The 27,696-nt window shown below is 44.8% G+C and overlaps 2 protein-coding genes across 2 annotated transcripts in view; both read left to right on the forward strand.

Annotated features, from left to right (window-relative positions):
- AP1G1 (adaptor related protein complex 1 subunit gamma 1) overlaps window positions 1–12,078 on the forward strand; it is a 49,040-nt gene extending 36,962 nt beyond the window's left edge. Inside the window, exons 15-23 of the mRNA XM_066582555.1 lie at window positions 2,691–2,780; window positions 3,844–3,971; window positions 4,089–4,193; window positions 4,281–4,422; window positions 7,132–7,258; window positions 8,648–8,725; window positions 8,819–8,979; window positions 9,099–9,197; window positions 10,324–12,078. Coding sequence (XP_066438652.1) covers window positions 2,691–2,780; window positions 3,844–3,971; window positions 4,089–4,193; window positions 4,281–4,422; window positions 7,132–7,258; window positions 8,648–8,725; window positions 8,819–8,979; window positions 9,099–9,197; window positions 10,324–10,425 — 1,032 coding nt within the window. The 3' untranslated portion in view covers window positions 10,426–12,078. The remainder of the gene's footprint in view (window positions 1–2,690; window positions 2,781–3,843; window positions 3,972–4,088; window positions 4,194–4,280; window positions 4,423–7,131; window positions 7,259–8,647; window positions 8,726–8,818; window positions 8,980–9,098; window positions 9,198–10,323) is intronic.
- A 3,076-nt stretch (window positions 12,079–15,154) lies between these two features.
- Window positions 15,155–27,696, forward strand: part of PHLPP2 (PH domain and leucine rich repeat protein phosphatase 2) — a 30,165-nt gene continuing 17,623 nt past the window's right edge. Inside the window, exons 1-4 of the mRNA XM_066582559.1 lie at window positions 15,155–15,281; window positions 18,149–18,393; window positions 20,648–20,781; window positions 27,310–27,500. Coding sequence (XP_066438656.1) covers window positions 15,174–15,281; window positions 18,149–18,393; window positions 20,648–20,781; window positions 27,310–27,500 — 678 coding nt within the window. The 5' untranslated portion in view covers window positions 15,155–15,173. The remainder of the gene's footprint in view (window positions 15,282–18,148; window positions 18,394–20,647; window positions 20,782–27,309; window positions 27,501–27,696) is intronic.

A 27,696-nucleotide genomic window follows, 5' to 3' on the forward strand; every position in this document is an offset into this window, starting at 1 on the left:
TCATCCCACTATATAGCGACATCTGGAATACTGTGTTCAGTTCTGGAGACCTCATATACAGAAAGACATTGATAAACTAGAACAAGTCCAAAGACTGGCTACAAAATGGGTGTGAGGTCTCAAGAACAAAACTCATCAAGGAAGACTTAAAGAACTTAACCCTTTTGCAATCCAATTTTGGATTTAGGGTTTACTAGGGGGTTTTCTCTTTCTGCCATTATACAATAGCACCATCTGCTGGATAGAGCGAATACTGCGGTATGGAACATGCTGGAGAGGCCCCGGACAACAGAGTAGCCAGTAATATACAGTAAGAATACCCTGCCGGACGTCTTCCGACATCGGAGCTTTTACAGCCTTCAGTCAGAATGTCTTTAGACGTCAGACAGTGGATTGGAAAGGGTTAATCTTTCTAAATTGGTGTAAAGGGGGGACATATTGGAAACTTTTAAATATAGTAAGGCTAAATTCACACGAGGGAGTCTGATTTTGGGCTGTGAACCAGGGCCGATATCGCACTCGCCAACATGCGATTTCTGTATCAAAACGGTCTCGTATCACTTTGGGGAAGTTGTGTTCTTCCACCAATGATCGCAGAGTGTCTCCCATTGGTTTCTGTGGGGAAACATCACATTGCCTGTGTGCACCTAGCTTGTGGTACAGTGCTGTTGCCGCCCCGTTGAAAACAATAGGCGATGTGATGCAAGGGCACAGCCAACGATAGGAAATGGCGCTCGTGTATGACCCTATTCTAAAGAATGAGGTTCGTATTCGTGCAACGCACAAATCACGCGTGAAACGGCCTCCTGTTATAAAGAAGGTTCAAGAAGGAAGTGTTTTTATTAGTTAGCTGAACACTAGAACAAGGGGGCACAATCTAAGATTAGGTGGGGAAAAACCAGAAGCAATAATGTTTTTTACTGAAAGAGTAGTAGATGGTTGGAACAAACTTCAGGCAGATGTGGGAAAATCAAAAATAAATGAATTTAAGCTGCTTGATATAGGAGTATATCTATCCTAAGAGAAAAATGAAATGCCAATCATATAAGGGCAGACTAGATGTCTTCTTTTTCTGCCATCTGCTTTCTAGGTTTCTAAAATGAGATGCTGCAAATACCCAGAAAATGTCACCAGTATTAAGTTGCACATACACACTAAATAACTCAGGAGAACTCATTAGGCCGAAAGTGTCCTAACGCCCCCATACACATGGTTGGCTCATCTGAGAGCACATATTTATTTCATTGTGAAGAGGGGAATAAGCCACTGTCAAACACTTCTGGTGGCAGCTTATCTCCCCTGGGAACAAAGAATCGGACGTGGTTATTCAGTCATTTTTTTTCTTAACATTTGTCATGAAGGGAGAGCCGGGTGAACCCCTCTGTTGCACATTAGATCTTTGGTCAGTCCTGGTAAGTTTGGCCGAGTAGTGTCTTTTGTATGGTCCCTCGTAGGCCATGTACAGGTTGGTAATGTATCAACATGCAGATTTCTGCCTCCCACAGTGCTATAAGTGAAATCTACAGCCAAATCCAGAAGGAATCCACAAATGATTTACATTTTCACAGTGTGCCTTTAAATCTGTAATTGGCCGCCTTCTCCCCCCCCCCCCCCCAAAAAAAAGGTCTTCTCATTTGACTTTTTTAGGGCATGTTTGGATGTTAGGGGGTACACTTCTCTTCTGCAGCTCCAACAGTGTGAGTTTATAGTTCCTCTGCAATTTAAATGATACTTCCAAGTGTTTTGTCATTTATATACTACCATGTTTCCCCGATAATAAGACCCTGTCATATATTAATTTTTGCTTCAAAGGAGGCACTGGGTCTCATTTTCAGGGGGATGTCTTATCATACTTACCTAGCAGGCGCAGTCGGGGGTCCCTCCCGCTGGTCTCCAGAGTTCCGACTCTCTTGCTTGCAGTCCTCAGTCGCCAACAGAAGAACGCTTCCTGGTAACTGGGTTTGTAAACTTCGCCTCCAGGAAGCGATGGCTCTGATTAGTTCTTTGAGCGCTGCATTGATGGGCTGAGCCACTGCGCTCCAGAACCAATCACAGTCATCGCGTTGGTTCATTAAGCACTACATTGATTGACTCAGCTGCGGCTCTCGAGAACCAATCGGAACCATCGCTTGCCGGAGGCGGGGCTTACGAACCCCGCTACCAGCAAGTGATCTTCTGTCGGTGGCTGAGGACTGCAAGCAAGCATGCCAGAAACTCTGTAGACCAGCGGGAGGGACCCTGACGGTGCCTGCTAGGCAATATATTGCTTTTTTTTAATGTAGTATAGCTAGCTTATTTTAGGGTAGGTCTTATTTTTGGAGAATCATGGTAGTACATTTGGAATAGGATATACCCAGAATATTGAATCTCTAATGGTTATTGTAGGGGTACAGAAATATGTTGTTTAGCATGCAAATTGAAGATGTTAAAATACCCCCGCAGCGCCACCTATTGGACGGCAGCTTCTCTATGTCAATGTCTGCCTTTCTATCAGGCCTTTCAACATGACTAAGGTTATAAGCCAAGCTAGAATCTTTTTTCCATAAAGAAGATGAAACGGATCTCACTTTTTTCACTATTAGGTACATGTAGTTCTTAGTGCGAACACTAAGTGGCGTTACCTTCATGTGTGTTTTATTTAGCATGTCTGTCCTGTTTTGTTCTACATCTCCTTTTTTTCCCTCCCACAGCAACCTCTGGTGCAGGTAGCATCCTGGTGTATAGGAGAGTATGGAGACCTGCTGGTATCTGGCCAATGTGAAGAGGAGGAACCAATTCAGGTACAAATGCAATTAAGGTCTATTTAGACGAGCCGATTCCTCGTTTGAAGGGCAGATATATCTTTGGCTCATTCAAATGAGAGATGCTTCAGTCATTCACATTCACTGCATAGTGAATGAGAACGACCAACGATCGGTATTTAAACCGGATGATAAGTGAACGAGCCAATGATGGTTTTTATCCTGGCGTAAAATGAACGATGAACAGAAGGGGAACAATTTATCATTCGGTCGTTGGCTGCATTTAGACTGAGCAATTAACATTCACTTTTGCTCGTTTGAACAATTTTTTTTAAAATGATTGTTCCGTGTAAAAAGGTCTTTACACAAAGCAAGACTATTGTTTAGGTAATTAACGGGATTGTCCGGCTTCAGAAAGTTATCCCCATCCACAGGGTAGGGAATAACTTGCTGAGTACTGGAGGTCCGACCACTGGGACACCCACTGATCCTGAAACTTTTAACAGAGGTGACTTCATATGTATGCTACCTATCCATTGACTTCAATTGGACCACTAGAGATTGTTGAGCACTATAGCTATAAGCTATCTCTGAAGCTCAAAATGAAGTGAATGGAGTTGTGGCCACCTCTGTCAAAATCTCAGGATATGTTCCTAGCAGTTGTACCCCATCGAGCCGTAGGTTATCCTCTATCCTAGGAATAGTAGTTTGACTTGCTGAGACGAGACATCCCCCTTTTTAAAGGTGTTTTCAAGGCAGTTTTTATCCTTGACCTATTCTCAAGATAGGTTATCAATAACTGATCGACTTGACCCTTGTGTAGTAGCCGATGCAGGTAATTGCAACGCAGTTCCCATTAAAATCAATGAGCGTTGCCTGCAATAACCAGCGCTGGCCACTACGTAGGAGAGATCTGCTTCCGCTCCATGCCCTGTGTGTTGTGGCGCTGACGGCAGGTACCCGAACAGTTGATCGGTCGCGGTCCCAGGCGATGAGGATCAAAAACTACTGATGCCCTATCCTGAAGATACGCCATTAATAGCAATTGACTGGAAAACCCCTTTAAGACAACACTTGTTAATGAGCTTTTGTTTCTAAACAGGTCACAGAAGACGAGGTTCTGGACATTCTAGAGAGTATTCTGATTTCTAACATGTCCGCCTCAGTAACACGAGGCTTTGCTCTGACGGCCATTATGAAAAATTCAACTAGGTTCAGTAACACTGTGAAGTAAGTATTACCCACGATCAAGGATATGGAGGGTGATGGGACGGGGTTGTATCTAGTTGCCATTATTGTAGCGCCTGTCAAACCATTTTCTTACAAAGTCCTCTTTGTTCTTTGCAGCCGCATAAAGAAAGTGGTTTCTATCTATGGAAGCAGCATTGATGTTGAGCTTCAGCAGAGAGCCGTCGAATATAATGCTTTATTCAAGAAATACGACCACATGAGGTGAAAAGAGTGATACGATCTGTAATTTGGGTTATAGCAGCTGTAGGGATTACTTTATAGACCGGTCTAATGCCTGCTGCTTTCCAGGCCTGCACTTCTAGAGAGGATGCCTGTAATGGAGAAGTCTATGACCAATGGACCAACAGACCTAGCTCAAACTAATGGGGAAGCAGAGCCTGGAATCATAGATACCAAACCAGTTCCTTCTACTCAACCGCCGGCCAGCCAGGTAAGAGCTGGGATCGCCCCCAACGATCCCTAGAATGAAATTGCAGTGGTGCCAGGACACCAACCCGCTGCTTTCTCTCCTGCCAAATTCACATGGCCTTTTCTGGGCTGCAGGACATTGGCTATAATAGACTAGCCATGCACCCTCAGAGGAAATTGGACAGGAGACAAAGGGCGCAGTCCATTGCTAAAGTGCTGAAACCTACAGATTGTCTCTATATCAGCACGGTTATGGCTATATTTTAGGATTACCGCGCCTCCTGGGCCTGGTTGCAAAAAAGGCACCTTGTGGTTGTGGCCATTGCCCTTGTGTACTGAAAAGAGGTGCAGCCGTGACTACATGTGCCTCTAAGCCAATCTGGCGAAGTGGTGCTGTAATTGGCATGCACTGAATAAACCCTATAAAGCCTCCTATCTGCTGACATATTTTCTTTAAAGGGACACTCCAGGGAAATGTTTTTCCCAGAGGTAAAATTGATACAAGGAGGCAGATTTATGAAAACTGCCTGTTATGCAATCCAAATTTAAGGCAGTCTTAAGATGTGCCAGATTTATCACAGTGGCTCATGCTGGATGATAAATCTGGTGCATCTTTGGACTGTCTAGCCTAACTTTATACCATGTATGATTTGGAGATTTAGTGCCAAAATGTTGGTGACAAAAGTAGCCTTAAAGGGGTTGTCCCGTGAAACAAAGTGGGGGTATACACTTCTGTATGGCCATATTAATGCACTTTGTAATGTACATTGTGCATTAATTATGAGCCATACAGAAGTTATTCACTTACCTGTTCCGTTGCTAGCGTCCTCGTCTCCATGGTGCAGTCTAATTTTCAGCGTCTAATCGCCCGATTAGACGCGCTTGCGCAGTCCGGTCTTCTGAATGGGGCCGCTCGTGCCGGAGAGCGGCTCCTCGTAGCTCCGCCCCCTCACGTGTGCCGATTCCAGCCAATCAGGAGGCTGGAATCGGCAATGGACCGCACAGAAGACCTGCGGTCCACCGAGGGTGAAGATCCCGGCGGCCATCTTCGCAAGGTAAGTAAGAAGTCGCCGGAGCGCGGGGATTCGGGTAAGTACTATCCGTTTTTTTTTTTTAAACGCATGCATCGGGTTTGTCTCGCGCCAAACGGGGGGGCTATTGGAAAAAAAAAAACCCGTTTCGGCGCGGGACAACCCCTTTAAAGTCATGTCAGCTTTTGGCTAAGCCACACCCCTTTCTGGCATTGACAAGTTTCTTAAAGCATGTCATAAATGTGACGCCAAGCATGTAAGACAGCTTTGGGGTGCAACTTGTGGTGCATTTTCAATAGTCAGTGTGCTTCTTTGAGCTCACTTGGGTAATATACTAACCAATCACCTTATTGATGAGACCTGCTCTGCTTCCAGATGGTCAGAGATGTGACTACAGTCCTTCTGCATCTGCTATTTGTACAGGAAGTCTTTCTCTATTCATTCTTATGTTTCTTGCATTGTGGCTCTCATAGGAATGAGTAGAGAAAGTGACTTGCGTAGGATTCGGCTTAGCGTGGGACAACAGAAGTCTGGAGCAGGTATCTCATTAATGAAGTGATTGACCAATCTATTTACTGCTGTAGTAGATATTTTGTATCCGTTGCACCCTAGAGAAGCAGTAAGTTTTTTTTTCGTTGTGGCTCTTTAAAGGGGTTGTACCAAAATTTACGTTTGATCACCTATCAATAGGGATAAGTGATAAAAATCTGATCGGTGGGGGTCCTGAGCTGCATTTACACAGAGCGATTACCGTTAAGAAAATCGATGAAACTGAACAAAAACTGTTCAGTTTAAACGCGAGCCATGTCTTTACAACAAGCGAGAACCGCGCGCTTTTCATTAGTCATTCAGTTTCAGACGGCATAGAAATCCGTGCCGGCTTGTGCGCTTTAAACACCGCTTGTTTAGTGTTTCACTCGTTCGCTCGGCTAAACAAGAATCCTGAGATTCTTTTCCCCTGTGAAAGGGGTCTTTATTGATGAAAATGAAGTCCTGTGTCCCGCTCGCATAGTACTGCTTAGGTTAAGCAGCGCTGCTGATTAGAGCCACCTGATTGGCTCTTCGGCACACGTGACTACACAGCGTGCACGCGCATTGCCTTCAGCAGCCGTGCACTACACAATACAGTTAAGCAGACGTGCACTACACACTACACTTAAGCAGCACGGGGTTACGGTTTAGGGTTAGGGTTAGCTAAACCTAACCCTAAACCCCAACCCCTAACCTAACCCTAAACACTAACCCTAAACCCTCAAACTAACCCTAAACCTAACCCCGTGCTGAATCCAAATTCACAGAGGAGGGAATAACTTGCTGATCAGTGGGAGTCCGACTGCTGGGCGCCCAAGGATCCTGTGTATATATATATATATATATATATATATATATATATATATATATATATATATATATATATATAGTGTGTGTGTTATATCTGCATTGTAATGGCAGGTTAATGTATCCTCCTACATTTGTAAGCTGTTACATGAAGTTATATATTGAGCCGCGGCTCTCGGCTGTTTCCTCTCAAGTGGAATGGAAATGTTTTCTGTAGTCTCAGCTTGGAGATCAGCTCCTTGCATTACCAAGTGGAGATGTTACTAGAAAGTTGAACAGCGGTGATCACTTCCAGCTGCTGCTGAGTCATTCAGACGCGTGAAGATTCTCAGTTTCCAGAATTCATCTGTTTTTCTTTACAGGCCAACGATTTATTAGATCTGTTAGGAGGAAATGATATTCAGCTGGTGATCCCTACTGCCCCCCCTCCGAAGCAGTCCACCGTGGGAGGAGAACTTCTAGACTTACTGGGCGATCTAAATCTTGGAGGTCAGTGTTTGATTAGGGGAAGACTTATGACAAAGGAGATCCACTTCAGAGCGTGACATCCATAGATTTTAACACGTTTATACCTGCAGTTCAAAGGAATACGCTCAGCAAAGGGACGTGGGATGTGAATGGGGAACAAGCCGCAGAACATCTGCTACTAAATATATGGCTCGTAGGTGTACAAAGCGTTGTAAACCATTAGGAGGTTGCAGCATATGACCGAGAGCTGTGGAAAACCCCTTTTTAAACTCATTTTACTGAAGAGTATTCAACAATTTACAAAATTGCCGGGAGCACACCGGCTTAGTTATTTCGGCTCCATGTTTGTGTGCATAATACGGAAGTGTCCCAGCCTGACTGTGCCTCTCCTGACCTGAACTTAGAGTTGGGGGTCAGGCCGGGATACACTTCCTTATTATGGAAGCAAACACGGAGCTGAAATACACTAGTGTGCTCCCGGCCTTAGTAAGATCCTGTTGGCACGTCTCCACTGTTCCTCGTCTAGTGGCCTATAGGCATACTACTGGAGTAAAATGTATTGGAGCCGCTAAAACCTCAGACAGGATTCCTAGAACCTCAAACCAGAACTGCCTGGCTTCACTGCAGTCACATACATGCAGATATTAGAACAGAGGGGCTTTGAGTTTAGAAAACGCCAGTTAAAGGCTATAAGGAAATGGCAATTGTCTAGCTACCATGTCTCAATTTCAGTATCTATAGAAAGTTGTGTACGGCAGCTTGCATCTGCTTGAAGGAACACGTGCCCCTCAGACAAGTGTAATAAGGTGGACACCCATTGTCATTTCCCGAAATTTAAATAAGTGAGTGAACTCTGCGTTGTCCCATATATGTAGGTCTCTATTACTGGACAAGCCTTTTTAAAGAATTCTAAGTCTTGGCCTGCTGGGGTTCCTTAAGAACAGTTTAGAGGAAGAGGAGCATTGTCTGACATCATACTGCTTGATGGAGAAGGGGAGCCTAAATAGAGGACCCCTACACTTCTGACATCACTACACCCTAATGGAGCATATGGATGGAGTTTGTGGTGTTGGAACTCCTCCCCTTCCCCCTCCCCTTTAAAATACTAGCTGCTTGTTAGACTAAAGCCCTGAAATGTGATGATTTTCATTTAACTGGGTAGCCCCCAAAAACAGTGCCACACATGTCCACAGGTTGTGTGGCATCTACAGCTCAACTCTATTGAAGTGAATGAGACTGACTTGCACTACCAGACACAACCTGTAGGTGGGTGCTGTGCTCGTTTTGGAAGAAGGCAGCCATCTTGTTCTAATCTTGGACAATAGTAATTAATTGACGATAAAACAACAGTAATTTAAAGACCAAGTATTTCTCTTCTAATTCCCTTCTTTGTCCCGTCCTTTCCTCCAGCACCAGTCCCTCAGATGACCGCACCCCAGCTCTTGCTAGATGGACTGTCCGTGCAACCTCTCTTCAATGAAATATCAGGTCAGTACAAAGCGCCATTCTCTCTCCATACTGAAATATGAAAGGAGCAGTAGGTATCGGCTTGTCAGAACTGTTCCTCTCCCTTCTCTGCAGGTATTCCACCCATCACGGCTTACAACAAGAACGGCCTGAAAATAGACTTCAGCTTTGAGCGATCCAGCACGAACGCCAGCGTGACTGTGATTACAACTCAAGCATTCAACAGCACAGACAGTGAGATGACAGACTATGTGTTCCAGGCGGCAGTACCAAAGGTATCTCTAGCTGGGGTTGCAGCGGCCAAACAGTATTGCCATTGTCCATGTATTTGCCCTTTTTAATTTCGCAGGCATTCAGCCAAGAACAATCACTTAGCAGCCTATTATTATTTCAGACGTTCCAGCTTCAACTTCTATCCCCGAGCAGTAATGTTCTTCCACCCTTCAGTGCTGGCAGTGTCACGCAGGTCATTAAAGTTCTGAACCCCCAAAAGGTAAATATGGACCCACAAAAATCGCTCTTTCTTTAAAAAGGACAGCTTTTGAAACTAAAGTTTGTTTTTTCCTGTATATTTTCTGTGTAAAGCTCGATTTCATTTAGTAGGAAACTTCACTCCTGCGGATACCAGTATGTTCTGATTGTCATTCGTGATATTCTCTGCCTTTCGTATGAACATACCGATTTGTATCCACTGGAGGTTAACGAGGTTTTCCAGGACGAAAAAAAAAAATTCAAGGGGCTTAAAATCGTCAATTAAAGAAAAAAAAACAAAAAAAAGAAAACTTGTATATAAATAATTGAATACTCCTGCTGCATGGACCCCGGAAGAGGTGGCCGGTGTTCACATGCCATTTATTGTGTACATGACTTTTCAGCCACTCACAGGCTTCAGCAGCCATGGAAGGATCATCTCTGAAGCTTGTGAGTGCACAATGAAAAGCGCATGACCACTCGCAGCTTTTTCTGGTCTCGGAGCCATCAGGACAGTTGAGTGTTCAATTTTTCCTTACTTTGGGGCCGTAAAACTTTTGTGTTCCATGCAGCAGGCAATTTACCCTATTTTGGGCCCCTAGAATATTTCTTTAATTTCCTGGAAAACCCCTTTAAGCTGCTTGCACACGACCGGGTTTGAATTGAGCAGTCCGTGATCGTCCCCCGTGCTGACAAACCACGGCATTCCGCACCAGTTCAAACCCATGGAGAATCCGCATGTCCACTTACATGAGCGGACAGCGACTGCGATTTTCTGACGTGGAGGAAGTCAATGGAAGCCGTCCGATTCATGGCCCTTCCGCAGTTGACATTGCAGAAAGGTTGCGGGATGGACCATCCGCGGTACAGAAGGCCGGCCTGCACACGGCAAGAAATGACAGGTACGTGGGGGTCACCGGCGGGGCACAGGGTTCCCGCATCCGGAATCCGACTAGGTCGTGTGCAGGCCGTCTTACCTCTCTTACAGTGAAGGTTCCTACGAAATAACTTTGAGCAGAGATCTTGTAAACCATGGAATTGATACTGAAGGTATACTTGATGACTTGTATTTGCCGAACTTTAATGTCCCCTTTAATTTCCTTTTTAATATTTGCAATAAATAACCCAATGCTTTTTGTTCTCCACAGCAACAGCTGCGCATGCGGATCAAGCTGACATATAACCATAAGGGCTCGGCTATGCAGGACCTTGCCGAAGTGAGCAACTTCCCTCCTCAGTCCTGGCAATAAAGATGGCGCTGTGTCTACTCTCACCCCCCCACACCCAAGATGAAGGAACTCTGGGCTGGAGCCTCTGCCCTTGGATTGCCAACGATTGCACTTTTGGCCCTTGGGGTAGCTGAAAAAGTTGAGGGACATTCTGTAAAGAGTGAAGCAATGAATGCAAGGCAAGAACACTGCTGCCTCTCTTCTCCTCAACACAAGAGGGAGCAGTCCGGCACCCTTCAGCCCTCACTTAAGAGTTGATTTTCCCAGGCCGGATCTCATGGGATTACTTTTTTTCTTCTCCTGTCCCTTTTTTTTTTCTCCCTCTGTACATTCCTGCAGACATGTTTCCACTCAGCCCTTCACCAACTGTCCTCCCGGCTCTTTCTGATTCTTCATCTGGAGAGGAGAGAAGCTCTTGTTTTTAGAATACTATTAAATTGATCCTAGGGATGAATCGCTGCTCCTTTCATTTGCTTGCACCTTTTGGATACTTTATGCCCTCGCTCCCCCCACCCCCACCCCCAAAAAAAGTGCTAGTTCTGCAGCCGCCTTCTAAAATAAGCCCCCAAATCTGCCACTTGGCAGCTGATAGTAACTTCAGTGTAAATTACTACTGTTATCCTCTTGCGATGAGCTGTGTCCCGGCTACGGCGCCTCACACAGGTTGTATCGGTTATAGGGCAGGGAAATAGTGAATGCTACAGAGACGGCCGGCTCTAGATGAGCTTGTGCTTCTGCTGGATGGTATGTAGATGTGACATTTATGGTACTGAAACCGTGACTTTCAGTAGATAGGCTGCACAGATGTAAAGGAGCTGACTATACAGTATCAGAAGTTTAAGTTTTTTTTCATTTAGTTGCAGCTGCTAATTTCTTAATGATTTGTAGATTTGCCGTGCCTGCTAAGGAGAGGGTTAAAAGCGTCATCGCCTCCCAAATGAAATTATTCTGTAAATAACGAGGGAAGCGATGCCGGCTCTGCCATTCTCGGGGAAGGCCATAGTTGGGGACGATCTGCCTTTTCCTTCTCTGCTGTTAGGCTGCAATGAATATGAAGGCGGCAGGCCTGTAGACGGACATTGCAACAGTTCTACGCGCTCCCAGGAAAGCGAAATGAGTTTGGATCATCCATTAAGAACAAAGGCAGCAGTGTCACAATGCAAAAAAAGGAGACAAAGCTGCTACACCAAGCTTCCCCTCGCCCCTCAGCCCTGGTGTGGCCTCTTGCTTAGCAGGCAGTCTCCTAATACTTGGGCAGACGTTTTATTTGCCACATGTTGGTACTCTCTCTCTTTTTTTGTGTTTTTTTATTTTTCTTTTGTCTCTTTGGGGCCGTCTGGTTCCCTTCTGTAAAGTTATCTATTTTTTTTTCCACCTTGTTCCTGTAAGTTACAACTTTCTTAAGACCCTCCTCCCCCTCCCCCCTCTGGTGGCCTCATTGAAAGGAACATTCAAATTCCATCTGTGAGTGGGGTGGATAACGAACTGCTAATTACCGCAGACTTATTTTTGAGATGTAAAAGCAAACTTGTAAAAAAAAAAAATTTAAAAAATAAGTCATTGGGGAGCATTAAGGGTGTAAACATTTTCATGGGTTACTAGACTGCTGTGTATTATCGTCTTTTGGTTGAAACAAATTCTGAAAAGTGACTAATAAAGAGTAAAAAAACAAAATTGGACTTTGGATATGATTTTGTACTAAACACGTAGGAGTCGCCGAAGTACGTATTATATTATTTGACCTTTAACCCTTTAAATGGGTTGTTGGAACACTATTAGCTGCTTTGCTGTAGGAAGCAGACGACTCCGTACATTGTGCAGTGGCCAGGGTTGGAATTGTAGGATGGGTTTTACTCACGTCAGTATAAACTCTGCCTGCAGTACCAACCCAGGCCACTGCATAATGTATGGAGCTGTCTGCTTCTTACAGCTAAAAGTGGGGGGGACAACACCTTTTAAGGACATGGCCTAGTTTGTTACTTAAGGATATGACAATTTTTTGATATTTTCATCTCTACTTTTTTAAAAGCTGTAACTCTTTTTCTGTTGACCGTATGAGAACTTGTTCATTGCGTGGAGTCCTGTAGTTTTTATTAGTACTATTTTGGGGTACATGTATAAGTTTTTTGTTAATTTGGGGGGAATACAGGATTAATAAAGATAACGTCTGCCTTTTTTTAAAACATTTATTACGCGGTATAAATTACAGCTTTAGGGATTATTCAGACCGGCGTATATCGGTCAGGTTTTCGCGCCCGGTCAATATACGCTGTCCATCTCTGCAAGAGGAGGCAGGCCTGGCCGGAAGCTTGTGCACTGAAGTCCCGCCCCTCACCACTGTTTGCAATGGGAGGGGGTGGAACTTAGCTACACCCCTCCCATGGCAAGCGGTGGAGAGGGGGCGGGAGCTCAGTGCACTGCTCCCAGCCAGGCCCGCCTCCTCCCCTTGCAGAGAGGGACAGCGTATATTGACCGGGCGCGAAAACCTGACTGATATACGCCGGTCTGAATAATACTAATGCCTTAAAGAGATTGTCTGGGCTCCTTTCAACGGATTACCTGTCCTCTGGATGGCTCATCAGTAGTTGATGGACAAGGTCAGGCACTCTGAACCCCCGCCCATCAGCTGATCGACTGGCCCGCTATCCAATGCAGCAGGCCAGAGGCTGTCATTAGGGAATAGTGGAGGAAGCCTGGGCGCCGGCTTCACTCTCATTGCAATCATTGAGCCACTTCCTGCCCAGGACAGGATGTCCGTAACGGAAGCAGGAAGTGCGGTAGCAGCGCTGCTCTCCTAAAGGGCGCTGCGGGCGTTGATGTTTTGGTTCATTGGCACACGATAAGAGACTACAAAAACCATTGTAGACTTGCCCTCCATTCGCAGAGTTCTGCGTACTCTTCAATGGCCATCCAATAACCTAGAATGTCTCCTAATCGGCACCTTTCAAATTGTCTGTTCACATGCTGCACTTTGTGCTGCGTTTTCTGTAGCGGACACAGATGTAACTCATTAAAGGGGTTGTCCATTTGTAGCAATTGATCACCTAGCCTCAGAATAGGCCACCAATACCATAGTACATCATTGGGGGTCTATCACCCTAGAACACCTACCAATCAGCCACTCACCAGGCTGGTGCACTCATGTAACTGAGCAGTTTTCTGCAGGAAGCAGACGGCTCCGTTCCCATTGCAGTGGCCAAGCTTGGTATTACAGTGAATCGGAACTGAACTTCCACTACCAAGCCACTGTAGTGGGAACTGATCTGTCTGCTTCCTGCTAAAATCAAGTAAGTGCATGAAGACAGCTGATAGGCTGGAGTGGTGGACCCTCATTGCTTTTCTATGGGTGGCCTACACTGAGAATAGGCAATCAATAGCTTATAATTGGACAACAGTTTTAAAAGTGTGGCAATTTGCAAAAATTGCCATGTGTGAATGGACCCTGATAGCATTTTGGTATAAGTCCTCTTTGTCGGTGTAGTGCCAACATATTCTGCAGAGCTGTGGAAATTGGGGGAGACTCACAAAACATGAGTCCTAATATACATTACTGATGTAAAGCTTGAACAGTAGTGGTGAGGTTCCTGCTCGCACGAGCTCACAGGCTAGAAGGACGGGTACATAAGGATGCTATACATACAGATGTGTGAGTCGATCTACCATGAAGGCCTCATAGCTGGAAGTCTGATATCTGGTGCCCCCTGCTAATACCAAGAATGGCGCCTTACTCCCCCAGCTTAGCTCTCCGGCACACTGACATGTTTCATACATGTGTAGTCCGTTTAAAAAAAAAACTAAAAACAAAACTGATTACACACAGAGAGCACACGGACCCATGTAACTCACTGTGGCAGCACACGCTAGCGAGTTCTTTCATGTAGACACAGACTCGTGAAAAAACTCATTGCCTGCGCTATTCTGATCCCTTTTACGGATGAGACTCGATCATTCAAGTCAATAGGTATAGGGGGGGGGGGGGGGGAAGTACACGGATGCTGATGTTTTTGGTTTTATTTTTTAAGGATGCAGAAAAAAAAATTGAGCAATTTAATTTTTTTTTTCGTGAAAAACTGGCACACTGAGAAATGGTCACATGGTCTAAAAAAAAAAATAAAGGAAAAATGCCCTTTTGCAAACGTAACTTTTTTTTTTTTTTGACGAGGTATGAAAATACTATTCGTTAGTGCGGTCTGTATCTTTGATGGACTTTTGGCAACTTTTCGAGGACTCTGAAGTTTTGGGGGGCGGTGGGGAAATGGAAGTGGGTCATGTAATGCATATTTAATCATGGACCATTTCTGCTCAGCTTTATTAATCCCTTGTCATTTATTTATAAACATCCTAGCCGTGATTACAGAGTGTGATGAGGGGATGTAATCTCGTAGATCTGCCCTGCTGGAAGGGTTAATGATCAGCCCTCACCAGTGAACTGTAAAGTCTTAGATCCACTTTCACTATGAAACAGCAGCTAGCTGTAGAGGACATGTGCCCTCACAGCCTCACCTCTCACAGCGTACGTCGCACATCAGACGTCATAAGGAGGGCAAGTTCCAAGCACTATGTAATGTGCCAGCAGTAAAGATGGCGGCGGTGGGAGGTGGAACACGGTGTACGCAGGCTGGGCGGGGTTATTTTATTGGATTGGCAGTGCAAGTGTTATCCTATTGCTGATTGGCCGAGAGAATCTTGCTGTCATTCGATTAGGGGGCGGGGTCGTCGCGGATTGGCTGGACGCCTGTTGGCTGTCAGTCGTTCTGCAAGCCGTGGAAATGGACGGCCAGAGACCGGGTCCGGTCGTGGGACCCAACGGGGAGGGAGGGCCTGAACCGAACCGGCCCAACACCGCGACACGGGGAGCAGCAGTGCGAGTGCTTAAGGTGGGCGTCTGTCATTGGAGGTGATTGGCTGCATGAGCTGTGTGATGGAGAGCAGCGGTGACAGATTAAGGCAATGGCCAGTGCTGTGCTCCCCTGATCTCTACAGCGCCTTCTAGCGGCGCAGAATGTCATCTGATGGATGTGTGCACACAGGTGTGTATGTGTTCCTGTATGCAGGTGGCTCATCATTGGTGTGCTGTGTGCCTGCTGCCAGGCGTGATCTCCCAGGTCAAGTCTGATGTCCCCTGGAGCCGCCCTTCTATGTGATCCAACGTCTTATTAATCCCCTGTGCCTCTCCTTATACAGTTGCAGCTCTCACCATGTATACCACAATGTCTTACTATACCGCTGTCATCCAATATACTTCCGCCTCACTAGTGACTATTTATACAGCTCTGGCTTAAAGTGGCCAGTGATGGAAATTACACCTATTGGAAAATGGACAAGAATATAAATACTACCCGGAATAATACTGCCCTAAATACAAAAATATATCTACTATAATACTGCTTGATACGTACAGGAATACAACTGCTATAATACTGCCCTCGATATAGAAGAATACAACTGCTATAATACTGCCCTCAATGTAGAAGAATACAACTGCTATAATACTGCCCTCAATGTAGAAGAATACAGCTGCTATAATACTGCCCCTTACATACAGGAATACAACTGCTATAATACTACCCCCTACGTAGAAGAATACAACTACTATAATACTGCCCCCTATGTAGAATACAACTACTATAATACTGCCCCCTATGTACAAGAATATAACTACTATAATACTGCTCCTATGTACAAGAATATAACTACTATAATACTGCTCCTATGTACAAGAATATAACTACTATAATACTGCCTCCTATGTACAAGAATATAACTACTATAATACTGCCCCTATATACAAGAATATAACTACTATAATACTGCCCCCTATGTAGAAGAATACAACTACTATAATACTGCCCCCTATGTAGAAGAATACAACTTCTATAATACTGCCCCTTACATACAGGAATACAACTGCTATAATACTGCCCCCTACGTAGAAGAATACAACTGCTATAATACTGCCCCCTGTGTACAAGAATATAACTACTATAAAACTGCCTCCTATGTACAAGAATATAACTACTATAATACTGCTCCTATGTACAAGAATATAACTACTATAATACTGTCCCTCATGTACAAGAATATAACTACTATAATACTGCCCCCTATGTACAAGAATATAACTACTATAATACTGCCCCCTATGTACAAGAATATAACTACTATAATACTGCCCCCTATGTACAAGAATATAACTACTATAATACTGCCCCCTATGTACAAGAATATAACTACTATAATACTGCCCCCTATGTACAAGAATATAACTACTGTAATACTGCCCCCTATGTACAAGAATATAACTACTGTAATACTGCCCCCTATGTACAAGAATATAACTACTATAATACTGCCCCCTATGTACAAGAATATAACTACTATAATACTGCCCCCTATGTACAAGAATATAACTACTGTAATACTGCCCCCTATGTACAAGAATATAACTACTGTAATACTGCCCCCTATGTACAAGAATATAACTACTATAATACTGCCCCCTATGTACAAGAATATAACTACTATAATACTGCCCCTTACATACAGGAATACAACTGCTATAATTCTGCCCCCTACGTAGAAGAATACAACTGCTATAATACTGCCTCCTATGTAGAAGAATACAACTGCTATAATACTCCCCCCTTACGTAGAAGAATACAACTGCTATAATACTCCCCCTTACGTAGAAGAATACAACTGCTATAATACTCCCCCTTACGTAGAAGAATACAACTGCTATAATACTCCCCCTTACGTAGAAGAATACAACTGCTATAATACTCCCCCTTACGTAGAAGAATACAACTGCTATAATACTCCCCCTTACGTAGAAGAATACAACTGCTATAATACTCCCCCTTACGTAGAAGAATACAACTGCTATAATACTCCCCCTTACGTAGAAGAATACAACTGCTATAATACTGCCCCCTACGTAGAAGAATACAACTGCTATAATACTGCCCCCTACGTAGAAGAATACAACTGCTATAATACTGCCCCCTACATAGAAGAATACAACTGCTATAATACTGCCCCCTACATAGAAGAATACAACTGCTATAATACTGCCCCCTACGTAGAAGAATACAACTGCTGTAATACTGCCCCCTATGTAGAAGAATTCAACTACTATAATGCTGCCCCCTATGTAGAAGAATATAACTACTATAATACTGCCCCTTATATACAGGAATACAACTGCTGTAATACTGCCCCCTACGTAGAAGAATATAACTGCTATAATACTACAAGAAGGCGGCTATGGTAGTGCTGACCCCTACCTACAAGAAGGCAGCCATGGTGGTGCTGCCCCCTATATACAGGAGGGCAGCTACGGTGGTGCTTCCTCTTACCTACAAGAAGGCAGCTATGGTGGTGCTTCCCCCTACCTACAGGAGGGTAGCTACAGTGGTGCTTCCCCCTACCTACAGGAAGGCAGCTACGATAGTGCTGCCTATGTCAGACAGGAAAAGTAGTCTTCTAGGAGGAGGATCTTACTTTAAATTTCATCTGCAATGTTTTATTCCCTCTGGTGTTTCAGTAATACGTTTGTAGCATAGAGACGCATTCTGCTGTATAACGGATAAATATCCTCTATGAAGTGCAGCCAGTAGGGGGAGCTCTTAGCTAGACACTATTTTACTCGCAGATTCTACCATATGCCTACAGCTGCTGTGGGATCTCGGCCCGGTTGGAGGACAGAATTTTTTTCATGATCTTTTTCTTTTTCTATTGACAGAGAAACATGAAACGCAGCGGAAGTAAAAACTGCCTGAACCAGAAGTGCTGCCTGGGATCACGGGAACGGGAGTGGCTGAGAGAAGACCCCAGTAGAGGATGCGTCTACGTCTATGGAACAGACCAGACGTCCTCCGTTTGTGACCTCCATGTGGTGCTCTGCACTGTGGACACGGCGGCCTCTGAGATCCTGCTTAGCGAAGGGACGGAGAGCCTCTATGTGCAGCTCAATGGAGACCTGGTCAGGTGAGGCGACTGCCGGTCATGACCGCGCTCCGTCCAAGGAGATCCAACTTTTTTACATTAGAGGGGCCACATGTCCACTAGCCGTGCGGTGATTCCTTGCGATCCTCTTCTCTTGGCCATAGTAGAGTGCGGTAACAACGAGCGTCTCCCTCTCTGGAGGACCTCTCCTGTCCTACATCTACAGAGTGCCCATTGATGTAGATGGGAGCTGTGCAATGCCTCATATCTCCTGTGGAGACGCTGCAGGGAATTTGAACATTTGTTGCCGACAGAATACAGCGGATTGCTTGGGCTGCCCGTAGGCTGTATGCACATGGGCTATTACAATCCCTAAAAAAGTCCTTTTTTTGTGCGATTTTCAAGCGAGCGGTTTTGAGTGATAATTGTCTATGTAACAGGGAACCCCAGAAATCGCTCATTAGTCACTAACAGCTCAATGAAACCTAGCTGCTAGTGGGCAAGTTCGGACTCCTTTTAACCCTTTCCAAGCCACTGTCTGAAGTCTAAAGACATTCTGATTAAAGGCCGTACCGCTCCGATGTCGGAAGACATCCGGCAGGGTATTCTTACTGTAGATTACTGGCCGCTCTGTTGTCGGGGGCCTCTCCAGCATGTCCCATACCACAGTACTGGCTCTAGCCAGCAGATGGCGCCATTGTATAATGGAAGAAAGAGAAAGCCCCCTAGGAAACCCTGAATGTAAAATTGGATTGCAAAGGGTTAACCAGGCAGTTGTTCACCCTTGAATGACTTCCCGTTCATAGTGAAAGGTCTCGGACAGCTAGAAGAGATCTTTTGCGCGCTCCGCCTACATTTACCGAACGACTGTTGTTCTCCTGTGACAGCACAGAAGTGATAAGCCTTGGGATGAGATTTGCGCATTTACACCCCTGAAGTCATCCCATGTAAAGCCACCAAACCAATGGATTGTCCGAGTCGAGAACGCCTTAAGGCTGTATTCGCACGGATCGTTTTCACCGTGCGAGTTCTGTTTGATTCAGAGATGGACAGAACTTGCGAGGGTTAAAAAAACCATTCATTTGAATTAGTTAATTCACACAAGCGATTTTTTTAATCTAATTTTTTTCTTTTCTTGGACCGAGTTATAAAAATCGCTGCATGTCGTATTTTTCTGCAATTCTTTTTCAAGAATCACCCCTTCAAAAAAATCTGAATAGTAAGCCATGTGATTGGCTTGCGAGTGCGATACATTATTAATGCAGTTAATTATGGGGATCTCCTGTGGATTAAAAAACACAGGAGGTGCAGAAAAGCATTCGCTAAAAAGATAGCAGAAAATAGCATAAAAATTCCATGGAAAGTGGTCAGTTGTTGACTGACCAAAATCGCACTTGCCTGTGTAAATACAAACATAGGGCCCCTTTACACGGAACGATCAAAAATATCATTGGAACAATAATCGCTCCGTGTAAAAGGACCGTTAATGTAGAAAACTGCTCCAAAGACTCTCTCTCTATGGGGGATGCTGTATGGTTATGCATCACACAGACAGCCTGTGGATCTCAATGGGAACTGTGTATTGCTTAATTTCTCCTTTAGAGGCGCTGCAGGGAAACTGAACACTTTTTGCTACATTGGTTGTCACCCTGCTATCCCACAATGTGGCCACTTGTAGCATCTGTCCTGTGATTATCTGATTGTTCCCAGCAAGAGAAACCAAGTAATCTTGTAGTTATGATACCTTTTAATGGCTAACAAAAAGTCATGATGTTAATGCAAGCTTTCGAACCTCTCAGGGTTCGAAAGCTCACATTAACATCATGTATTTTTGTTAGCCATTAAAATGTAGCACATCTACAAGATGACTTGGTTTCTCTCTCTGAGACAAATCACATTTTGCTCTGCTGGCTAACACGGTACCAAACCCTTTTCATTATCCTGTGATTATATTACGCCATGTGTAATATCTAGTGATCAGGGGACTCATATTGTATATCAATCGGGTGCATATTCGGGCCCGTATACCTGGCACAACTTCGTGACGGTTAACTTTGTCTAGTGCAAATATTGAAAGAAGTTTATCTTGAGATTATGTTGCACTTAGATGACACCGTGTACAGCGGCGCGTTACGCAATGACCAGGCGACGGACATGATAAGGGACAGGGCTTTAGGCACACCTTAGCTTTGATGCAATGTCTTTGGCTTTCCATCTTATCTCCAGGGTTTGATCCTCGTCATTCACTGCGGCGGTACATCGCGTGACTTTCTTGTGTCTTCTGTTTGGTTTTCAGGAGGTTAGACCCTCACGAGCGCCCCCTGCATATGATATACAAGTACTTGTCTGATCTGGGATTTCGGGACACTACTCGGATCCAGGAGGAGGCCGCCCACTCCGATCTTAGCTGCATGTTTCGATTTTATAATGGTAAGTGATTAAGAGACCCCCCTATTAGGTGGGGGTCCCTGTTTGGGAAGCTGAGGACCCTAATGCATTGCACACTGTACTGTGAAATAAAGGGCTCCTAACCAGTATGCCCATCACTTCAGCTTCTTCAGGGGTCATCATCCAGCTTTCCCAGGTTCCTGAACAGCTCTCCTACCCTTTCTCAGTGCGGTTGAAAAACGTACAGCGCTTTTGGTCAAAAACCATTTACAGTCCTTTTTATTGCCCTCATTACTGCAAGACACGACCGACTGGAGGAACAATGTAGCAGTTCAGGTTTCTGTGACCTTCTCTAAGTGGATGAGAGTGTAAAGTGCCATAGTGTGACATCAGATGTTTTGATCAGTGGGGATCCGGGTACGGAGACCTCCACCGATGACGGAAACGAAGTGGTAGGGCCTCATGTCTACGGGCAAAAGAAGAATTAAAATCCGCAGCGGATTTTAACTCCTGCCCGCGGATCCGCATCCCATAGGGATGCATTGACCACCCGCGGGGTAGATAAATACCCGCGGATGGTCAATAAAAGTGATTTAAAAAAAAATGGAGCATGAAAAAATCTGGACCATGCTCCATTTTCGTGCGAGTCTCCCGTGGGGACGGCTCCAGCGGGCTTCTATGGAAGCCGTCCGGATCCGCGGGAGACCAAAATCGGAATTTACTCACCTGCTCTGGATCTTCCCTTCGCCGCGGCTTCATCTTCTCTCCGTCACGGCCGGATCTTTTTTCTTCGGGCCGGCGCATGCGCGTGGCACGCAACCGACGTGCCCTGCGCTTCCACCGGGCCGAAGAAAGAAGATCCGGCCGCGACGGAGAGAAGATGAAGCCGCGGCGAAGGGAAGATCCGGAGCGGGCGAGAGGTGAGTTAATTCTTATTTTTATGCCTCATGTCCGCGGGGCAGGAGGGACCCGCTACAGATTCTCCATGGAGAATCCGGAGCGGGCCTGATTTTCCCCGTGGACATGAGGCCTAAGAGCGTTCAGCGGAGTGCCGTGCTCCTTTGGTTGTGATTGGCTCCATTGAGCTTCACTGTATTGGATTGGAATCCAATCAGTTAGTTATGTTGTATAGATTCCTGCAAACTGACGTTCAAAACTGTTGCTGTATTGTGGATTATGATCCTAAAATAATGATGTTTTCATAAGAATTTTGTAAGGTTAAGGTAAAAGAAATGTGGGAAGAAATAAAAAGATGTTGTTCAGTGTAATTGGAGGGGAGTCCCTCATTTGGTATATCCATCAATTTGCCCAGAGTAGTTACAAAGAGCCTATCCTGGAGGACCCGATACGTGCATTATACTCATTGATTTTAATGGGCACCGTGTAATACTTAATTTCTCCTGTAGAGGTGCTGCAGGAGACTTGGACACTTGCTACCACATTTTCTTACAGACTGAGGGTGCGGGCAGACGAGCGCATAAACGGCGCGTTTTTGCGACCAAACGTATATACGTGACCATCTGAGGCAATGGTTTCGAATGTATTCGTTCACATGGGCGATTTTACGGCGCGTAAAAACGGCAATTCGAAAAAAACCGGAACATATGCGACCGAAATACGCGCCAACGCATATTCGATCGCCGAAAAGACCGTTTGCAAAGTAGGAACAAACGAAAATACGCTTTCTAGCTCTGGTCGTGATCGGTGAAAAACGATCGCTCGGGCGATTATACGTTGCGCTCGTGCGAACGTAAATACGCCTACGCTCGTCTGCCCGCACCCTGAAACTGAACCCTGTCGGACCACACCTTGAACTCCTTGTGGAACGCTAAAGTATGTTCGTAATCTGGTAGTGAAGTGTGGAGCAGGGGCAGGAGCCGGGTCCACTCCATACCTGCTGGCTATTAGCTGTTTTTGACAGCTGACAGCCACTGGTAATTGTGCTGATCAGAACTAGCTTCAATCATGGCAGTTAAATATTTAATGCCACTATCAAAGCTGATCATGCATACAAACCGTCATCCGAAGGGGGCGGCCCCATTGCACCCCCCTTAACCCAAATGACATGATCACGGAATAATGGGGGTGGACTAGCATGGCAGCTTGGAACCTAGTGAAGGCTTCCAGGTCTGCCATGCATGGATGCTTATCAAGCTCTGTCTGTGGTAGGGCTTAATAGGTAACTTTAAAAATCACTATATGCTGCAATACTGAAGTATTGCAGTATATAGTACAAGAGATTCAATGACCGTAAGTTCAAGTCTTCTGGGTGGTCTCAGTACTTATGCTACTCCAATTATGCTAGAGGTGTCTCCATTTTGGTTCGGAGGTCTCTGGGGGTTGTCCATGGAGGCTGTCAAGCTAGAGCCAGAGGGGCGCTATATCTTTTTCACATGCTATATTAGTGGTTACAGCGCAGTACTAATTGTTATTTATGATCCACCTCCGTCTGATCTAGAACTCTTTATATTAGCCTTTTATTCTCCCTAATTAGCCGATTATTTAGTCTTATGCACTGGAGACTTATTTAATTGTTGATCCTTCTTTGGGCAGGCTCCCTGGTAACCCTTCCATAGTCCGTCCCCAAATCTCCACTTCTTTGTATAAATGGTTGGTTGAAATATCTTGGATAGATGTCTGGTCTTCAAGCCTTCTGCTAAGGTTTTCTCCTGTTATTTCCCCTAGCATAAATCTCCCTCCCGCATTGATATCTCTATAGCTTCCCCGTACACCATATGTCTGATTTCTGATCTCTCCCTGGCGGAATCTCTGACCACTCCCTCCCCCCCTCTTCCCCCAGCTCGTTAACATTTCCATGCCCCCCCTGCCTGCCCCCTTCCCTGTCAAATCTGCCACCCAGTGATTCGCTGTTCACTTTGGATGTAGTGAAAGCATATTCAAGGGGTTGTCCCAAATCATCCGTGTTTTATATTAGATCCTTCAGACTCTAATTTAACTAATTGGAGACTTCGGCAGCGTTCATACACGCAGGTCCTTAATTTAACGCCTAAACAACATATTTTTTTCTTCCAAAAGTAATGGTACTTTGAAATCGGCAACCAGTCCGCAAAACTGCTGGCTTACCTCACCAAGGATCTCTCTGGCTCCCCTACCATTAAAGATAGCAAGGGTGGTTGGATATACAGGTCATCTAGTGAGATCATATCCTTCTTTGTACTCCTCTGTCTGCATATGTCTGGGGAGGACATGGAGGAATATCTCGCTGGTTCATCTCTTCCCCAATTTTCTGAAGATTATTAGAACTTTCTTGAAGCCCTCATAGAGTTGGAGGAAATAGAACAAGCTATTGCCGGTCTGCCCCTAAAGCCCCAGGCCCTGACTAGTCAGCCTGCTAACATACATAAAAGATATTTTTGGTTTGCGGGTTCTTGCCTCCTAGCTATGTAGTTCCCCTCCTTCCTTGCACGAGACCAATTGTCCTTATTCCTGGGCCCAGGAAACATTCTACTCTCTGTGGATCCTATAGGCCCACATTCCTACTAAGCTGTGATAGTAAGATTTTAGCAAAAATTCAGTGCGACTCGAATCAGGTTGCTCTGTGATTTACAATAATCAATCTGGTTTCATGCCAGAAATTCTACTACTAATAATCTCTGCCAGGTCCTTATTCATAATTTTGTTACCCATCAGGAGGTTGGGGATCGAGTCTTGGCTTCGCTTGACGTGGCCAAGGCTTTCAATTCTCTTGAGTGGCCCTCCTTGAGGGCCGTTATGTGGACATTTAGTTTTGGACCTAATTTTCTGAAATGGGTTGGGCTGTTGTATGTTACCCCAGAAGCTGAGCTTCTGATAAATGGTCAACTCTCCACCTCTTCCTCCCTTAAAAGAGGTACCCATCAGGGCTGTCCCCTCACCCCAACCCTCTTTGTCCTTGCTATGGAGATCCTAGCTATCCAACGATGTTCGTCATCTCAGGTTCGGTACTTAACTTGTAATGGTATTGAGTCCACATGAGCGCTTTATGTCAACGACCTTATATTATTTCTCAGTGATTCTGGTCCCTCTTTACAGGCAGCTGTGCAACTCGTTGATGAGTTTGGCTCCTACTCAAACCTTCTCATCAACTAGGACAAGTTGGTCCTCTACCCCTTAGATGGCTATGCTGACTTTATATTCTATCATGACTCCCCCTTGCTACAGTAGTAGTCCCATACTTCAAATATTTTAGAATTAATATGACTCATGAGATTGTTGAGTTCAGTGACTGCAATGGAGCCCCACTTTTGACCTTGGCTAAGGAGAAGACCAGTGCCTGAAAAACTCTCCCTATGTCTCTGTTGCAGGTAGGGTCAATCTGGTTAAAATCATGATTTTACGAAGTTGTTGTACACCCTGCAACATGTTTGTACTTCCATCCCTAAATCCTTAAGTCCCTGGATAGCCTCATTATCATCATTTTATGGCATAGATATGGAGCCAAACTCAACCACTTTACAAAGACCCAATGAGATGGGTGGACTGGCTTTCCCCCAGTTTTTCTTATATTACTTGGCATCTCAATGTAAATGAATAGGTGTTTGGGTGGCACCTCGCTTAAATCTTGAGTTTCTACTGGAAGGCTATGTCCCTTCCACGCGGGGTCCTTTAACCCAACTACATCACTTAACTAAACAAGTGTGGCTGCACGCTAAATAACTCTACTCACTATCTGGCCCCTTGCCCAACTCATTTCTATGGCAGAATCTGCTACTGGGGGAGATTTCACAAATGCTGGAAGTACTGGCATAATAGACTTCTTTTATATTTCACCCAGCTCTGGGATGGGAATATGTAGATAACTGAACAGATTTGAGACACTTTTGACATTCCCATGCAGGTCTCTACAGATTTCTCCAACATACTCTTCAAGCTCAATTTTCGCTTATCCTGTCCAGGTATTCCCTGACTGTTCCCTAATCTCTCCTTTACTTTCCTCCTTCTCATGTTTCTTCTGTTATCTACTAACTACTTTGTTCTCAGTTTCACTCTCAATTTCCTCCTCCGGCCCAAGCTGACTGGCCTTTATGTATCCCAGATATGACTGAGAGGAATTGGGCGTCTATGTTGGCCTCCCACTTATCAGTCTCCCCTGCTGCTACCAGTATGGTGACTCAACTGGATAAGACCCACCAGGTATAAATCTCTGCCCTTAGACTCTTTAAAGCTTGGGTGTCGGCCTCCCCTGCTTGTCGTAGATGCAATGCCGAGGTGGCTGACTTATTTGGTGCTGTCCCCCAATAGCCCATTTTTGGAGACTTTTTTGCTTGAACTTCCTTTACCCATAACACCTCTATTTTGTCTTTTTGGGCTTCTTAACCCGGACGATCCTCTAACCCATTATAAAACGATTCTCCTGAAAGAGTCTCTGTTTCCGGCCCATAAGGTAGTGGCACTGCATTGGTTGGCTCCCCCCCCCCCCCCCCCCACACACCAGATTCAGGTGGATTAACCTTGTTAACTCTACTCTCACTTTTCTCGAAGTGGTGTATCAACATTCTAAATGTCCTCAAAAGTTTGATCAAGTTTGGGCTGTGCTCTCCGCTCACTTTAATATCTAATGGACAGTCATTTTTCCCTTTCCCCCTTATCTCATATTTCTTGCCCTTGTCTCTACTTCTCCTCCCCATCTTCGCTGTCCTTCCCTGGTTGTCTTCCTCCTCTTTTTTTCTTTTTCTTCTTCTCGTTCTTCTTCTGCTTCCGCCTTCCCAGTTCCCCCAATTTTCTCTTTTTTCTTTTCTTCTTTGTACTTTTCTCTCCCCCTTTATTCTGGTGATTCTGGTAGCGTGGAGCCCCCTGTTGGGATGCTATTGAACACTTCATGTTTTTCTCCTTTTGTCTGGACTAATCCTCTCGTTGCATCATTCTACCTATTTAGGTCACTGATTGTTATAAACCTTTGTGGACTGCAGGCTATCTCAATGGAGCATAGTTAGATCTTATTCTTTCTTTTTTAGTTCTGTTGTATAGCTGTTGCTTTATGCTGTATTAATGCAAAATCTTGAATTAAACCGAATTTTAAAAAAAATTGATCAGGAAGTTGTATGTCCCTCAAAATACTACCAATAAAACCTACAGCTTAGTCCGTGGGGAACAAGCCCTCACACAGCCCAATCGATGAAACAATAAAGTTCCGGGTCTCAGAATATGGTGATAGAAAACAACTTTTTTTTTTTAAAGTAGTAAAACATAAAGAACTATAGAAATTTGGCATCCCCTTGATTGTACTGACCCACTGAACAAAGTTCATATATCAACTCGTCCCTCGAAAAACAAGCCCTCATACAGCTGTGTTGATGAAAAAATAAATTTATGGTTCTTGGAAGGAGGAGATTAAAAAAACAACAAAAAAAACCAATTTCTGGTCTTCAAGGGATTAAGGATAAAATAATAAACTCAGCATGCAGTGAAGAAAAGGTGCGAATTCCATTTTTTGTTATGGCGATATTCTAATAAGCCCATGAGTGGGAGGGGTTACGGTCTCAAACCCCACCCCCTTGATCACTGTGGATTGTTTCCTTTTGACAAACCGAAGAACTAATAACCCTGTAATGTTATTTCTGCCTCTTTCAGAGAAACCGAGTTCTTTGGAGCAGCTGGACCGGATTCTGTTGTCGGGGGTATACAGCGTGCGTAAGGGCAAAACCCAGCTGCACAAGTGGGCGGAGAGGATGGTGGTTCTATGCGGTACCTGCCTAATTGTATCATCTGTGAAGGATTGTCAGACGGGCAAGATGCATATTCTGCCCCTTGTGGGTGGCAAGGTGAGGCACTTGGGAACGCTGGGACTACAAGGGGGGGTTTAGACGGAATGATTGTCGTATAAATAGAATCGCTAGATCGTTCGACTTGGACCGATAATGGTTCAGCGTAAATACAGTCAATGATCGAACCATAATTCGTTCGCTTATCGTTCATTGCATGCGAGTATGAAAAGCATCGCTGGCTCATTGGCTAATC

The sequence above is a fragment of the Eleutherodactylus coqui genome, chromosome 11, assembly GCF_035609145.1.
Source record: "Eleutherodactylus coqui strain aEleCoq1 chromosome 11, aEleCoq1.hap1, whole genome shotgun sequence".
NCBI lineage: Eukaryota > Metazoa > Chordata > Amphibia > Anura > Eleutherodactylidae > Eleutherodactylus > Eleutherodactylus coqui.